At 39.8% G+C, this 18,091-nt stretch overlaps 1 protein-coding gene across 19 annotated transcripts in view; it reads right to left on the minus strand.

The window, feature by feature from the left end:
• Window positions 1–5,900: 5,900 nt before the first annotated feature.
• The window catches only part of PUM2 (pumilio RNA binding family member 2), a 73,548-nt gene continuing 61,357 nt past the window's right edge, over window positions 5,901–18,091 (minus strand). For 10 of the 19 annotated variants that reach the window (XM_014276135.3, XM_027798582.2, XM_055712983.1 and 7 more), the window contains 8 exons: window positions 16,052–16,319; window positions 15,365–15,494; window positions 13,234–13,368; window positions 12,834–12,971; window positions 11,039–11,164; window positions 9,993–10,114; window positions 8,519–8,711; window positions 5,901–7,821 (listed from right to left, as the gene is read on the minus strand). In XM_014276135.3, coding sequence (XP_014131610.1) covers window positions 7,690–7,821; window positions 8,519–8,711; window positions 9,993–10,114; window positions 11,039–11,164; window positions 12,834–12,971; window positions 13,234–13,368; window positions 15,365–15,494; window positions 16,052–16,319 — 1,244 coding nt within the window. In that variant the 3' untranslated portion in view covers window positions 5,901–7,689. Of the gene's footprint in view, window positions 7,822–8,518; window positions 8,712–9,992; window positions 10,115–10,135; window positions 10,890–11,038; window positions 11,165–12,833; window positions 12,972–13,233; window positions 13,369–15,364; window positions 15,495–16,051; window positions 16,320–18,091 lie in introns of those variants that run through there. The other 9 variants (XM_055712978.1, XM_055712977.1, XM_055712984.1 and 6 more) reach the window with 3 other exon arrangements.

Here is an 18,091-nt window from a genome sequence, read left to right on the forward strand (position 1 = left end):
TGGTGCTTCGAGGCTGCCAGGAAATCTGAACCCTCCAGGCAGGTCTTAAGCTCAAATGAAGCTCATTAGTGCTGCCCAGCTCAGCTTAGTGAGGGGTTTCTCCCTGTCCTATGGTCTAGTACATCAGCTGTCATCTGCACTGTGCCCCTGACTCTTGTTTGCAGATCTAGATACTTCAGGGTTGGGTAGGGACTGTGCAAGGAGAGGAGGAAGAGGCAGAAGGCCACTTGTGCCCCAAGGCTGGTGAGAGGGTGAGCGTTTTATTGCTATGCTCGTTCTTACTAATGAAATGATGAGGGTCTTTAGGTCTTCCTACATTTCAGCTGCTGTATAAAAAGCCTCTGGAGTCTTTCCAATTTGTTAATGATGGGGGAATGCTGCTCCCGAGATGTATTTTGCATTAAGTGAGTCTGGGAGAATCAAGGTGGAGACAAGGATCTCAAGAGTGGAACCTACCCACTCCCACCTGCGCGCTTTAGGAGTCATGCTCCATCTTGTGCTGTTCGTGACGCAACGAATAGTTCAAGCTGTGCTAAAAGCCCAGCCCAAATTCAGGAGTAGAAAGTAAACCCGCCCAGCTCCTTGCGGTTAGGACATATTCCTGTGAAGTAAGGGAGGCGGGTTCAAAACCCTGAGGCTGAAAAAGGAAACTAATTCAAGCATCTCATTTGCTGGGCAAGTTCCCTAACCACAGAGCTAGCATGCAAAAGGAGCAGGCTCTGTCCGAAGGGCTCGTGGAGGAAACAGTCCTGCACCACCTCACTGAGGAACACCAGCAGTTCGGGTAAACCTGTGAGCTTGGGCTTCCCTACTGGCTCTCTACCCCTGATGCAGGGTGGTAGCTTCCTAATAGCCTTTGTGTTCTGAAACTTAATACAGACTCCCAGAATCACAGCATAGTTGTCGTTGGAAGGGACCTCTGGAGATCACCTAGTCCCACCCCCTGCTAAAGCAGGTTCACCTACAGCAGGCTGTGCAGGATCATGTCCAGGCGGGTTTTGAATGTCTCCAGGGAAGGAGACTCCACAGCCTCTCTGGGCAGCCTGTCCCAGTGCTCTGTCACCCTCAGAGGAAAGAAGTTCTTCCTCACATTCAGGTGGAGCTGCCTGTGCTGCAGTCTGTGCCCGTTGCCCTTTGTCCTGTCACTGGGCACCACTGAAAAGAGCCTGACCCCGTCCTCTTGACACCCACCCTTAAGATATTGGTAGACATTGGTAAGGTCCCCGCTCAGCCTTGTCCAGGCTAGAGAGGCCCAGCTCTCTCAGCCTTTCCTCATCAGGGACATGCTCAAGTCCCCTCATCACCTTTGTAGCCCTCCGCTGGACCCTCTCCAGCAGTTCCCTGTCTCTCTTGAACTGGGAGCCCAGCACTGGACACAGCACTCCAGATGCAGCCTCACCAGGGCAGAGCAGAGGGGGAGGATCACCTCCCTGGACCCGCTGGCCACACTCCTCCTCATGCCCCCCAGGACCCCATGGGCTTGCTGGCCCCCAGGGCACACCGCTGGCTGATGGGCAACTTGCTGTGCACAAGGGCTCCCAGGTCCTTCCCCGCAGAGCTGCCTCCCAGCAGGTCAGCCCCCGCCTGTGCTGGTGCGTGGGGCTGTTCTTCCCCAGGTGCAGGACCCTGCACTTGCCTTTGTTGAACTTTATTAGGTTCCTCCACACCCAGCTCTCCAGCCTGCCCAGGTCTCGCTGAATGGCAGCGCAGCCTCTGGGGAATCAGCCACTGGTCCCAGTTTGGTATCATCAGCAAACTCGCTGAGGGTACGCTCTGTGCCTTCACCCAGGTCACTGATGACCAAGGTGAACAAGAGCCAACTCAGCACTGACCCCCTGGGGGCACCACCAGCTACAGGCCTCCAGCCAGACCCTGCACCACTGATCACAGCCCGCTGAGCTCTGCCATTCAGCCAGTTCCCAACCCACCTCACTGTCCACCCATCTAACCCACCCTGCCTGAGCTTACCTATGGGGATGTTATGGGAGACAGTGTCAGAAGCCTTGATAAGGTCAAGGTAGACACCATCTACCACTCTCCCCTTGTCTACCCAGACAGTCATTCCATCATAGAAGGCTATTAGCTTGGTCAGGCATCATTTCCCCTCGGTGAATCCGTGCTGACTACTCCTGATAACCTCCTTTTCCTCCACATGCTCGGAGATGACCTCCAGGATGAGCTGTTCCATCACCTTTTCAGGGATGGAGGTGAGGCTGACCAGCCTGTAGTTTCCTGGGTCCTCCTTCTTGCCCTTATTGAAGACTGGAGTGACAGTGGCTTTCCTCCTGTCCTCCATGACCTTTCAAAGATGATGGAGAGTGGCTTGGCAATAACACCTGCCAGCTCCCTCAGCACTCAGGTGCATCACATCAGGGTGTCAGGTTTGCCTAAATAACCTCTAACGTGATCCTCCTCGAGCAAGATAAAGTTTTCCTTTCCCCAGCCTTTCTCTCTTGTCTCCAGGGTCTGGCATTCCTGAAGGCTGGCCTTAGCAGCAAAGACTGAAGCAAGGTGGCAGTCAGAAACCGCCTCCTCTGCATCCTTCGTCACAGGGCACCCACCTCGTTCAGCAGTGGCCCCCCCGCTTTCCCGAGCCATCCTTTTCCTGGTCATGTATTTGAAGCCCTTCTTGTTGCCCTTGACATCCCTACCCAGAATTAATTCCATACAGACCTTAGCCTTCCCAGTCACCTCCCTGCATGTTCAGACAACATCCCTACATTCCTCTTAAGTGGCTTGTCCCTTTTTCCACATCCCATAAACTTCATTCTTGTTTGATGTTTGCCAGAAGCTCCTTGCTCATCCATGCAGGTCTCCTGCTCCCTTTGCTTGATATTTTATTCATAGGAATGCACCTGTCTTGAGCCTGGAGGAAGTGATGCTTGAATATTAGCCAGCTGTCTTGGGCGCACATACCTTCTAGAGCCTTAACCATAGGATCCTCCAAGGAGGTCCTTAAAAGGCCAAAGTTAGCTCTCCTAGAGTTCAGGGCTGCAATCCTACTTACCACCTTGCTTCCTTCATGCAGGAACACGTAACGCTGGGTTCTGGTTCACTCCCTTGGATGAGGCAGTTGCTTCCTTAACACAGGCACTGTACTAGCAGGGAAAATTGTATTGTGTATATATATAATTACATATATAATCGTATATACAAATGTATTGGCTCTGGAGTGCTATCAACACTTGATGGACATCCTTTCATGCTTTCCATATGGGAGGAGGTGACCTGTGACTGGCCTTTCCCTGATAATGGTGCTGGTTTCCAACCGCTTCCAACGATGGAGCGGCGGGGGCCTGGGCTGCAGGGTCACACAGGAGCGCCGACACCCCAGGCTCATTCTGCAGCATCAAATTGTTCCTTCCTGGACAGCAGGATCTGCATTTGTTACATTCTCCCAAACCTCCTCAGCCCAATTCTGTGTGCTAACGCTCGAGGAACCAAGCAAGGCCCCGAGAGGGATATGCTGTCCTTGACAGGAACCACACTTCCTCAGCCCCAAGCCAAGAGGTGCCTGAACCATCTGTCTCTGGGCACATATAGCATCTCCCGAGTGTTCCTGGCACGGTCTACAATCGCAGGAAATTCTTCAGGCAGTGCCTGTAGCACACATTCATTGAAATATCAGTGTTGCCCACAAGACTGATGAGATCTTAGGCTTGCTTCAAGCGCTACCAGTAGTAGCTTGGTACTATGTGAACCACTGTGTTAACGGACAGATGCTCCTGCCTTGCTGTGGGCTGGGGACAAGGGCTGGGACAGCTGAGATCAGCTACGGCATCTGTTTTTTCCATTTCCTTCCTCAAGCAGCAACACAGAACTACATCATCACTGAACAAAGCCCCCAAACTGCCCACTCCCAGGATACACCATGACCAGCGACCATTCTCTGTGTAAAACCCAGCATTAGAGCACTGCAGCTGCGCTGACTGCAACCGCTCAGTAGCGGAGAGCTTTTCTGTGGAGCTAGCACTGCGCTTCCTCCACAGGTCCATGACATATGTGCAACCTGCAATTTTAATGACCAGTCACTACATCTTAAAATGTTTTTGCAATTGTTCCTAACATGGTGGGAGTTTTTGTAACCTCACTGTTTACCTGTTTTCCCAGTTACTAGGATGTTGAACAAATTTTCTCATGGGCCAAAACTGACCAACAGATCAACCCCGTTACCGTGCTACTACGCAGCGCATCCTAAGCCTGTTCCTTAGAGCAGAGGGAAGAAGCATGATTAAAACTGTTTCTGAATCTCCATCAGAACTCTAAACCATCTAGACATTATGACCCCAGGAACCTCAATCTTCCCCATACTCTGATGAAAAAATATCAGTGGATCTGATAGTCAGTGATAGAGGCAATAGTATTACGGCTGTACTGTCCATAAGGAGCCACTTCGGCGAGTTACTTTACCACCACCAAAAGCAGTCTCTTCCCCTGCAGTCAGACAGACCACTTCGCTCCACATCTTAAGCTAAAAATGTTCCTTTGAAAAAATCCTGGACAGTAACAGAAGCAAGTGTGGATGCACCACCACCACAGACAGGTAACAATCTTAGCCCTCTCAAACGGTCAAAACTCATCCTGGATCCAGGGGCGTACTGCCATCAGCTGTAGCCTTAGCTACGTATCGGTGAAGATGTTTTTGTAAGACAAGATAAAGGTTTAACTGCTCAGAACTGGCCTCTGGAAACTAAACGATCCAATACAGGGTTCTTCGATCATTGACTGATTACCATCAGGTCACTAGAAATCAGTACCTGGTCAAAGAGCAGCTCCACGGCTAGCAGACAAGTCACGTAACTAAGAACAGAAAGAACGGCTGGTTTCCTACAGGAAAAACACAAGACCAGATATATTTCACACAATGTTATTCACACATTTTGATTTTTACAGTATATACATGTGAACATTACATTATTCAATACGAGCCACCTGGAGTCAAACCTAATCGAACTGGTCCATAAACAATCTATATCAAAAAGCAATACTTGAGCAAAAAGTCTAGTGGTTCTACCCAAAGCATCAAACAGTTGAAAGGAAACCCAGTGATTTTCATGTTCCTGGATAGAATTTGTGCAAAATGATTTTTGGAAAGCAAGTGGAAAATTATGTTCAAGATACTGAAAGCACTGAGGATGATGGTTATAGGACTGTTTAAATTCAACCATGGCACGAATGCTACAGGGACGAAGTACTGGGACATCATCAGCTTCTGCCTGGACATCCCTGAAAGCCTAACTTACCGTCTTACATGCTGAAGAGAATGTTGGCTCTGCGCATTACGACATGCAGCATCTGTACACAGGGTGAAGATGGTCACTGAGAACTAACGTGTCCAAGGAAGGGGCTTGAAAGTCACCCTTTATGTGACTATGGGAAAGCTCTGGGTCCAACGACAGGGCTTGTACCTTGAGAGGAATTTTGTGAACTGTATGCAAAAACTACTCTGCGATTAGAATTGTGCTTACTACTAAAAATAATTAGGCCTACTATATCACTTAATGCAGGCACTAAATGACAGATTCAAAAACTGGAAGTAGGCCAGAACAAACTTTCCCATTTGCCTATTAATGATTCAACGCTACCCTTGAAAACGTAGCGCCTCAGTTGTATGCTTTAATAAGATTTAAGTAAACCTGCTATAAACAGTAAAACAACAGAATTCCTTATACAAGTTTATGCCACTACCATTTTCTTTCCTCATGATCGGACCCCTATCGTAACAGCCTTTATTTGATCAATGCTTGAGACATTTGTTTTCAAACTATCTTGTTGATCAAAACTTTTAGGTTAAGCCATCCAAAATGAATGTTCTACACAAAATACTTACTTCAACACATACAAAGCACTTTCTTTATCTTTCAGAAACTGAATATACAAAGTAAGCTTTTTCCAAAATATTTCCATAGGCAAAGGATTAAAAAGGATTTTAATTATACACATATGGTCACAATTCTGCCTTAAAAAGATCATTGGGAAATGTACATAAGGCCGCTTGTAAATGTACATCATCTTTATGTTACTGTTACAATGTCATATGTCCAGAGAAAAAAATTGACAGTATCATACATATTTGCTTTATGCTGGGAGAAGGTTATTCAAAAATACAGTACTCTTCTGTACAAAAAAATCATGCCACATTTATTAAGATGGAAGAAGCACTGGTTTCTGTGATAACCGAGTATTTCAGTCCATTTCTTACTATGCTTATTGTCCCAACTTCAAATTTGAACAGACTGATTTCCCAAAGTGTCCATATTAACAGAATCAACAGCTATGTTATAAACAAAACATAATGTTTCTCACAATAGATAAAAAGAAAGCCGGTTCATATTTCTGAAACCATATAAAGATAGAATTTAAAAAAATCACTCTTGATTTGCTGAAATAAATTTATATTATACAACACTATATGCCAGGGGGAGAAAAGGGAATGGGGATATGAATATACACTAAAATGCAAATTTTTGTCCCAAAAAGGGGTAAAACAAATTACATTTACAGCATGAGGTTTACAAATGTACATCTGTACAACCAAGGTAAGCATCACTACTAAATTAGCAAGGCTTGTAATAAACATCGAAACAAGAGATTTGTTTTCCAACTGTAAACTTACACCTATTAACTACACGTATACAATGCATATATTTATAGGAAGCAAAAAAGCTATCTGAATATTTAATCAATCATGCTTAAATGTTGAGCTATCAAGTTTACTTTTCAGTGGCCCCTTTTCTCTTCATCGATACCTATTTTTTTGCATCTACAGTGAGAAAGCAAAATAAATGCTCAACACTTTCAAATCCTTACAATTCTATATGCGAAATAAAAAAATACAAATCTCTACTCTTCCTGCATTGTAAAACTGACTGTAAAGTTAATACAGGGTTCACTCCTTTTCCAACAGCGTATTGTACTGAATGGAAGCACCACCATCATTTTAATCCCTCTACCTTGTACAACAATTAAATATATAGGTATATACAGCACTTATTTTTAATACATTGATCGAGAAAACCTTAGGGCACCATTAAAAAAAAAAACCAAAACCAAAAACAACTTTACCCACAGCAAGTCATGAAAGCTAATTTTGAAGTTCCCATTGTTTTGTTACTCCCTACTTTAAATTGCTGTGCCCAGTTTATTATTTGGATAGTATGTTGTGAACCACCAAAATACAACTTAACTTTTCAACATGTTAAATAATGTTTATGCATCTGATCAGTTTTAATCTGGTATAAAAGACTTCACACAAAAGGGAAAAAATAAGGATTAATTCTATATACAACTCTATAAACCTGTTGTGCTATGGTGCTGGGTAGACCTACCAGATTGCAAGCCAGTGTATTAAAAGAATACTGTACTTTTTCCCTTTAAAAACTATTTCAGTGACTTTACAAGGTAAAAATTTACAAAATATGTGACAGCTATTTTGATACAATTACATCATATACAGGCATTCTGTGCTTTGCCAGCCATCCAATCTGATAGGTCTCCGGATCAGGGCTGGAGATATTTTTTTCTTTTTTTTTTTTAATAATTCACTCCCAAAAATATACACAAGAATAAAAATTTTACAAATGGATGAACAAAGTCAATAAATAGATTTAAAAAAATCAGAACGTTTATAGTTAAGTTGTATGTTTTGATCATTCACAATTCAATTTTTCTTCCATTTCTTTTTGTCTTTTACAGCATCCCATTTGGTGGTCCACCAATTGGCCCCAGATCAGCACTGTTCTTCAGGTAATACTTTTCCAGCTTGGCCAGAATGTGTTTGCCATAGGTATATTTACGCAGAGTTGTGATGTGGGGTCGAATCTGTGAGAAGAAACATGTTATTTTACCTCCCCCCCTTCAAAAATTTTAAGCAGCGGTTACTACACTGTAAAAACACCATGTAAAAAAAAAAATGTCAGAAGCCTGTATTTCAAAACGTTCTAAGTTACTGGAAAGATGTAAAACTGGCAATTTGGACTCAACTCACATACCAGTCACGGGAACTGGGAGTTCGCCATTTTGTGGGAGCGCCTTCCTGGCGACTGCGGAAGCAGAGCTCCTGCAGGAATATGCTGCATTAAACAGCCCAGGGCAATTATGGCAACAGCACTTTTGTCCATGCCTGGATATTCTTAAGTAGAAAATGTGCCTGTATGTTAGGAAGTGTGGGATTCTCTTTTGGGGAAATACAGAATGGGTTTGTATCAGCAACCAGCAAATAGAGAGAAACCTGTATTTCTTCTATTACATGAAAATGTAGTATCTTCACAGAAAACCTGGCATAAAGAGAGGATATGAAATCCAACTTTTGAAACTTTTCTGTAGATTTACATTTTTAGCTCACTGCTCCATGACCTGAATATATTGTGCTTTATTAAGCTCCACTGAATTCAGTGTTTACACATCAAGTTCTAGATTACAGAACCAGTGAGTTTTACAGCTAGAGGGAAAGGTATTCTAGCAGAAATATTAGTATAGATAATATTTTCTGACCCAATAAAACCATATACAAATATACCTTGTGCATTATTATCTTCCGCTGAGCAGGTTCAGCCATATCAATCATCTTCTGAACAACATAGTTGGCATACTGGTCCTTCATCATGGTGTATAAGGCACTATGAGGACCATCATTCTGGCAACAGACCTCATCAATAAGTAAAGCTCTTTCAGAACGAGAAGCATGAGTTACACATTTTTCTACCACATTGCTGAAAAATAAGACAAACGCATTCTGTGACTTAAGATGTAATGTTCTTTTAAGTAGCATTTTAAAATTTCACTGAATAGTTCAAGTGTCTTAACATCACTAAAGAGAACACCGTAAATGCATCAAGTCCCGATTTCCAAATCTTTAGTCCGTGATGAATTAAGAAGTACTATACACTCCTCCTCATGTAAAAAAATATATATATTTTCTGATAATTATTATCTTGTAGGAGGGATTTTCCACTGGACCTACAGTGGAGATACTGGACCTCAGGTTACAGATGTATTCTAGTACATCTATTTCTGTTGTGGGCCCTTTTTAAGACACAACAGAGAAAGCCAGAAACAAGGCTTTCTGCTTTTTGAATAAAGATGCTTTTCAGGAGCATGCCTAGATCAGAAATACTGTCAAGCATTTCTTTTTGTAGAGGAAGTCTGACCTTCCAGAAATCTCAGAAGCTGGAAGGGCCATAAATGCTTATAAGACAAAGTGATTCTTGTCCTAAATTTGCGCTTTAGAAATTAAGCAAGATCCAAGGAAAGGATTACGAACAGGACAGACAAAAGTCCAGATAAACTTGCTAGTTTGCGTACAATCCATTTTTAAAACAAATATCCCCATAACATCGCAGCGCATTTCTACTTAATGTTGACGACAAGGTTAGTCTCACTAGATCATCCAGGATGAATTCATTCCGAGGTGTGCTTGCTTTAGCAAAAGGCACATAACTTATATTTCAGCAAAAAGCTGAAGGATAAGTTTTAGGTTCTAAATTTAGAGCAGTTCAGGGGCAACAGACTCCTGCAACTCCTTTGAGACTTCCTAATGCATAAAATCCTTGCCTGGCTGAATCACGGCTTATTAAGGATAGCCTTTTTATATCTGTAAATTGCTTGGCTGGACTGATTGATAGGACTGTCAGGAAGTCCCAGCTTACAACCATCAGCATATCAAGCAAGTCGGAGAGCTTTTCACCTGGCTCTGGGGATCCTCACATGGAGACTGGGAATTCATTCTCTGTGCTTGTACAGGGTGAACAAAAAACATCCCATTAACCCACGGAATCTTCTCTGGTTTGCCACAGAACAGCACTTCCCCCTTCCCTTTCCCAAATCTAGTATAAAAATACCACTACTGTACATCTTTATAAAAACACAACATTTCAGGAGGCAAGTTACACAACAGAAAAAAACCTACCATTATCCTTTTTGTAACACAAAAAAATACAATACTACAACTTTAAAAGGTTAGTGATCTTTAATATATGACAGCTGTGCAATACCTGGCAAATTTGTGCTGACTCAGAGCTAGAACTTTTCCTCTTATTTCTGAAACTATTTTACTCTTGTCTTCAGGACGACCATGCTCCAGTACATGTTGAATAACGTAATTTCCATATTGATCCTGAAAATAAGATGACTTCAATTTTCTTTTGTGTTCACACCAAGTAATCCATATAGCTTTTGTATAAACTTTCAAATTACTCTTCGCACAGATTTAAGGAAAAATACAATAATAACGTCAACATTATAGAAACAAATTGATGCAAGAAATATTGCATCAAGAATTAATGGGCCACAAAATTTACATGCAAATAAGCTATAAACCCAGCATTTTTGTAGACTACCTTTTTTCTTAAAGAAAGAAGTCCTCAAAATTAAGATCATTCTTTAACAGCCCTAATATCTCCCTGAACTTCAGTTCCTCAAGACAGTATGTTTTAAGTAGACTTGCATATACAAGAAACCACTGAGAAATAAACTAGACTGTAAATATGCAGCAAAAGGCTTTTTGTTTGTAGAAATTCCTACGAACACCAAGTCCCTTCCAGTATTTTAAAACTGGTTCTACTTCAAAGCCATTTGTGGCACACATTTTGTTTGTCTGAGACCATGACAGGAAATCATGTTGTGTAAGGTCTTTTACCTTCTTTTAGAAAAGATGCCCTTTCTGCGTAAGAATATGCAACATTTGTATTTCTGACAATGTATTTGTATTTAGACATCAGACGTTATCTAAAGGACATCTGAGTAAATTAACTACAGAAAGGCAATCTTTGCAATAACTACACTAATTATGTGCATTTACAATGTGTATCCGAAGCTACAGTCAAAAGTGTAAGAAAAAGGCTTTTTATATCTTCTTTGCCTCCCAACTTCCAAATTCATTTTCATTAAAACTATGGAAGGAAAGAAAAACAAAAAATCAATGTCTAAAAAACTAAAGAGGCAAACGCATTTAAACTATTTCTTAAACTAAGAAACAGGAATAAATTATGACAACAAAAAAAGCTCTGCAACACATTAAAAAATTAATACACACACTAACCTGCACCAGTTGTTCTGTGTGTTGATGCAGTTCCTCTAAGATTGGCAAAGTCTGCTCAGCAGTACAGTGTTCCAGAATGCGCTGAATTACTCTACAACCATATGGATGAGTTGAAAGTACAAATACCTTAAAATAGGATTGCAAACTGAAGTTAAACCAACTGAAGTTTACAGAGATAGTAATATTCAAATGTCTGAAATGGAACTGAACATGTCAACTACTATAAAAAAAAATTTGCCTTCCAGTATCAGAATTCCACCTCCAGGAGAAGCTGAGAAACAATGAAAATGCAGGTTTTTGTGTGTCAAGGATTCCAGTAATTATATAACTAAGAACTCAGGTTTTCATTAGAGTATTTCTAGCCTATTTATCTGTAAAGGAAAGCCTGGAAGTATGACCCTTAGTTAAGCACTGTTCACCTTTCAAGCTTTTCTTTGTACTTAGTACTTCATCTTCAAATGTTAAGATTTTGAAATTCATTTAAAAAAAAGTTCAATTATTACGGCTGATTTGTCACTAATTTCACATTCTAGCATATACGACAGTCTTCCTGTTACAGATACAGAGTTTGTAAATAAGTATTCAAAACATACAGTCAAAATCTTGCTTATTCCTTTTGTTTGCTTCTCCAGAAGCCAGGTTTGTGTTTTGGGGATTAATTCAGAAGGTTTAAGAGGCAGTGTTGGTCAGAACTGAACACACAATCTTGTCTGACTAGACAGTGATCCAAACTATGCAGGCAGGCAGGTGAAAAAGATACATATTATTATATGACGTGACTAAAGCCTATTATTTTTCATTTGCCACTTCAGATTAGCTGGTATTTTTTTATATATAATTACTTGGAGCTGAGGGTGGATGTCTAGTAAAGAGAGTCACATTTTAGTCAAAAGGCTGTATTTACAGTTTAGAAACTGCATCTCATCTACCCCTATACCCTTTGATCTAGAAAGACCTGATGCTAGAAACCTTGGCATGCCATTTATTACTATGTATAACAATAATTCAGGTATTGCTGTTGTGTAAAATGTGAGAGAAGGGTATTGTAGATTTTGTTCAGAAATACGTTTGGCCATCCATTAAAGTAAAATTTAGTTAACACAGCCAAGTTAGTGAGATTTTTACAATTCTTAAGACTATAAAAGTATACGTTTGTCTCAGAATATTAAAATCTTATTTAGCTGCAGCATATTCTTTAGCCTGCAGCACAGTATCAACCTTTTATTAATAATTTTTTTGGAAACAGAACAAAAACCCCAACCTTAAACAAACAAATACCACCACCACCCTTCACTTAACACTAGCTCATATGTAGGAAACAGATTAGTAGATTTCTTCAAAGTATTTCCTTAATGACAGACACTGATTGGGAAACGCTGAAAGAGACTTGCAACATAACCAATGGAAAATGGAAATTTTAATGAAAAAGTATATGCTAGAGAGCAGATACTTTATTGTTATGTCAAAAACGGCAATGTTAAAAGTTATAAAGGAAATCTGAAATGGTGTATCACAAAACTCAAACAGAAAGCCTGGCCTTAAGCCAAATACCTCGTACGTATTTATAATACATCCAAACAGGTCTTTCTAGAGCCCCATCTCCAACAGATTCATCTTTTTACAGCATGTTAACTGTCTCTTCAACCGCTTTTCCATTTTATCATCCCTTTTTTATCCTACTTAAAACAAGCTGACAATGTGCCAAACACTATATTGTACAGGCAAATGATGGAAAAAGATCTGCAAATCAAAGCAACCCTACAGAAGAGGAAAGGAAATGAACTGCTGACATTACCTGTCCTTTGAACGCGTCAATGATGAACTGGAGCGACTGGGGTTGAACACACTCAATACATTTTTGTACAACATGGTTTCCATTTTGATCTTTCACACATTTCAGAACATGGCCATCCAACTCCTTCACCATTTCATTCTGAAGACAAAAAAAAAAATTATCCTTGTCTTTACAATGATTCTTCCTCACCCTCAAAAGAATATTCCATTTCATCCTAACTATCCAATCTTCATATACACTGGTGGTTTACTTCTGTACGTCAACATTTTAATTTTAATTTAAACAACTATTTTAGTCCCTAGGGCATTTCATAATGAAGGAAAGGATCAACAACTTAAACAAGTAAAAAGACTGATGTAATAAAAAGAAATAAAATAAAAAAAGTATTGCTCTAACTTACAATTACCTGCTGGTCAGGCGAGATTGACTCAAGTGCTTTCTGAATAACACGACAACCATACATCTGTAGGGCTAATGGCAGAACATGACCACGTATGCGTGTTGCCAGGGCTAACTTTTGATCCAGGCTTCCAAACTGAAAAAAAATAAAATAAAATAAAATGCTGTTAACAAGTGAAGACATAGTGCAGCATGCTGGAGTTTACATGTCAGAGTAAGTACTTTCATGATATATTTCATGTTTACTGTGTGCCTTGAATGATTTTTCCCTTTGTACTTCTGGTAGGTGCATTTACCAGAAGCTTTTATTTTCTAAATGCAACATTTTGTAATATTCCACATTCCAGTCGCATACGTGCTATCAAATGCATGACCTTGAAAGACAACAGAAGAAACTGAAGTAGTTTATACTTCTCTGTTTGTAGGAATATTTAAGTGCAATAACCCACTTATTTAGACAAATTATACCAGGCAAATTAATTGCAGATTACTATAAAATACTAATTCAAATCTGTTTTTCTCTGATTATCTCAAATTCGTACTGGTCAGTGTATATTACATCTTGTATACAGTAAGCAAGCTGTAACAGGAGGGGGCGGGGGAAGCAGATTTCAACCCCTGAATTTACCAAGAAGCTACTTCAAACTTTACATGGCTTGAATGATGATTCTGACCATGGGCACTTCAAGAAATTTAGAAATGCTTGGGCTCTGCAGACCAAAGTCAAAATGTTTTTGAACACTGGCTGCATTAGTGTAACCCAACCAATGTCCTTCAGCAGTAGCTAGTTCCTGCCCATGTTATTCCTTCCACAGTGCTACTACAGCCTCCTGTGCTGCTCCCTGTTGAGCAGAGTAAAGCCAGTTGAGCTTCATAATAATACACATAATCCTGTTCCCAGATCCCCATGTAAGATCCTGAGTTGGCACAGTACAAGAGACAACACAGAAGCAATCAGCTGGACAACCAACTGGGTAGCACCAGCAATATTCACACAGCACTGCTGAGAACTCCCAAATCCGACATCTGTAGTCATCCAAGACTCTGAAGAAAACTCAAACAACTTTGCCTTCCTACTTAAATAATGAGCCAAGTCCTTTACTACACCTAAGGCCTACTGCACTTTTTCTTGAGAACTCTTCCGCAGAATTAAGATGAAAACACTCAACTGAATGATTATCTATGTAACCATCCAACCTAACATTATGGAAAAAACCAGCACCTGATGACCCTTGAACAAGATCAAGATCTTACCATATGTCAGCCAGGCTTTTCAGAAGGTATTCTGATTTGTAAAAAAAGAGCATCAAGCAAAAAAAAAAAAAAAAAAAGTAATCACATTGTTTCATAGATTATTCCTTAAAAACTACATTTTTGTTTACAGCAACCATCTTATTTCTTAATGAATGTTTTCCAGCTTCACCTTCTATCCACCCTGATACTTCGACAAGCTCCCTGATTTAAAGTACACTAAGCCAGATATCTTTCCTACATGTAACTTTTTCTAGGACACAGGTATTGCTTATTCTCCTCTCAGCAAATCAAATCTTGTAACTCTTTGATAAGGCCTTTTTTTTTTTCCACCCCATAGTTCTTAACAAAATCCAAAGCTGTTTTAAATACTAGTTCCCGTAATATTGGATGTATGTTATGACATCCCTTCCTCAAAGTTTTTCCACCCCAATACATGTGTTTCTTCATATACAGCACTCGACAAAGTTCACACCGCTATTTATTTTGGGTGCAAGCGCTTCTTAGAGACCCACTTTTTACCAGGATGCAGGAAACAATAAGTATCATCCTTCAAATCTTTATGTTCACTATCATCTGCTAAAAGACTCTGTAAATTACTCTAAAAGGCTTGCAAAGCCTGAGTGTGCAGCCTGTACATTCATCAATGTTCACCAATGTATGTACCACCAATGTAAAGAGCAACTGTGCCTGTTTGCCTGTTACAAATAAAAAAACCAAGAGGATACAGAACAGAAAACATGTGTGCAGTCTTACACGCCTGGGTTTGGTGGTGAAAGTCCAGTAGAATTCTACTATGATGTTAAGAAAAAAGTTACATTTAATCAGATTTTACAGCATTTCATTTGCATTTCTGTTCATACACTTAGTGTTACGCTTACCTCAAAGAACTTCTGTATTACATAGTTTCCAAACACATCAGTCATCAACTGATACGCTGCTTGCAGGATCTCATTAAATACCATCTGGCGCTCAGCTGGAGTAGCTCGCTCCAGCTTTTGCTGTATAAATCTAAGTGCAAAAAAAGGTACATTATGCTTTACATAAACAACAGGAAAACCTCTCAAACACTATTTCAATGAGACACCTCAAAATTCTAAAGCAAGTATTCAACCCTTATAAAACTTATTAAAATGAAAGTAGTGCCTTTGCGTATAAAACTATACATTTTAGTAAAATTATACTTAAAAACTTTCATTTGAAAAGGATTAAAGATGAAAAGAATAACAATAGCTAAGTACCTGATGATGTATTGCTGAAAAAAGTTTTACATTCCAGATGCCAGATATTTTGTTTTCTTAATCAACCTCTTTTTCATACCTAAATACTAGTTTACAAGTCTAGTTATAAGGCTGCTTCAACACTGAAAACTTCCACAAGCAGCTAAATTTATACTAGTTTTATAATGAAATTTCCTAGAGAAGGAAAAGGTCAGTGTAAGAGCATGTGTGCCAATTAATGGCATGCTTTGTATTAAGATGACTATCAGCTCATTCAAATGTCTGATGTTAATATAACAATATCAAAACAGTAAAACATTATTAAGTTATTAACTTCACTATAATTACCTAGAACCATGCTGGTCTTGGGAAAATTCAACAATATGTCCAACAAGGTCTCTTAATTGAAGATTAGGGAAACGATTGTTTCTGAAATCTTCCAGCAATCGACTACGTCCAGAAGGCATAATATCAGACCTACTGTAACGAAGGCGTGAAGGAGGGAAGAGCTGACTGGTGGAGCTAAAAAGACTGGAGGTACTTGCTGCACTGCGATACTTTGCTTCGGCTCCAGGTGCTGCAGAAATATAGCGACCACTACCATTTGTCAGTCCTCCTACAAGGAAGCAGTTCTGTCAGTAAAAGCCATAAGGAAAGTAAGCAACAGCAAAACAGTAAGTGTACTAGAACTACGGATACACCCTGGAGCCAAAGAAAACAACGGTGTTGTCTTGTTGTTTATATTTACCTCATTATGGTTGGAAAAGTTAGATAGCTTTATCTTCCAATATAATAAAACCATTCTCCTCCTCATTTTTATTTTATGTGAAGGGCACCAGGGAAAGAAACGCCATTAGAATAATATAACAAAGCAGGTAAAGTGAGCACCCACTCAGAGTTACAGAAACCTTAGAACTGGGTGGGCCTTAGCTTAGTGGGCAGATTTCCACTTCATAAGTAATACTCACACCTTTGTTAGTAGTCTCAAAGTTAGCCAATTGTTTCAAAATAGACCATGAAATCTGAACTACCCTTCAGTCCCTACTGAGGTACCTTTCCAACTTACAGGGTGAAAGGGCATTTTTGGGGAGACACACATGGTGCCTCTTGCCGTGCTGTACCTGTTCTGCAGGATATTTGATGACTTCAGCATCCCAGGCTTTAATCTGGTACCTCTTGTAAGCACTAAATATGTCAAATTTCAAACCAGGTAACTAAGAATGCTCTACTTAATTCTAAACCACCCAAAGATATAAAGTTACTTTTAGGAACATAAGTCTTTTCCTTGCTGTGAAAACATTCACTGTCACTACACTCTGTCTTCCCTTACTTTCTAAGAACTAAATTGCCTTCCGATGTTTAGGTTCTACTCCTTTTTGCTAGGATTCCATCTACAGCTATCATCATCTCAGTCCTGTGAATTTCTCCTCATATATTGCTCTCTAATCAGTTTATGTCACTCATCTCCTCCAACAGCCCTCTCTCCCCTCTATTTTACAACAGGCAACAATTATCACAAACAGCATGCAAACAAAGCATCTTTCCCAACTACAGAATGATTTTAAAAGGGATACTGCTAACTATATTACAAGCAGAAATCCTCAAAGACAATTCCCACCTAGAAACCTCAACTCTACTACTTAAACAAAACCCCTAAAATTATCAAGTATGAATTAGAGAAGGAAAGCATTTTCAGTTTCCCTATCTAGAAAGTGACACAGTAACTGAAAGCCCTTTCAAAGTCAACAGAGGAAGTATCTACATTTGAATTTAAAACAAATTGCAGTATGTGCTGTTTGAATGGTGCTCTATTACAAAATTAATTAAAAAAAAAATAAAAATCAGCTGACAGTGCCCCAGCCAAGCCTTCTTTTGGTTCCAAGTATTTATAAGGCCAGGCAACAACAGTGTTACAGTGGGCTGGTAATGTATTAATAGTAAAGTATCTATTTTGAAAGGTCAAAATTACTATACCAGAATCTAAGATGTTAGTGCTCTGCAAGACATATCAAGCATCACGTTTATGCATTGTGTAGGATTATGCCCTAAAATAGAAATAATTAGTATTTATTTTACAATTAGTTTTCAAAATTCAGTGTAAAAATCAGTAAATACTTTATGCCCCGCAATACCTTTTAAAAACTGCTACATTTTCCTTGAAATTAAAGTCATTTAATTCTTTACAGCCATAAAAATCAAGGTTTTTTTTAAACTATCATTTTTAGTTTCCACTGACAATCACTATTTCCAGAAAAGACCTGACAGCAACATGACACTAAAATACAAAAAGAAAAAAGAATCCCAATATTCTGCAGGTGAAGCAGTATGGACAGTGATGTTCTATGGTCACTTCTCTTCTAGGAACAGCCTTCTAAAGAACAAAAAGTT

Source organism: Falco cherrug, chromosome 6 (assembly GCF_023634085.1).
Source record: "Falco cherrug isolate bFalChe1 chromosome 6, bFalChe1.pri, whole genome shotgun sequence".
Classification (NCBI taxonomy): domain Eukaryota; kingdom Metazoa; phylum Chordata; class Aves; order Falconiformes; family Falconidae; genus Falco; species Falco cherrug.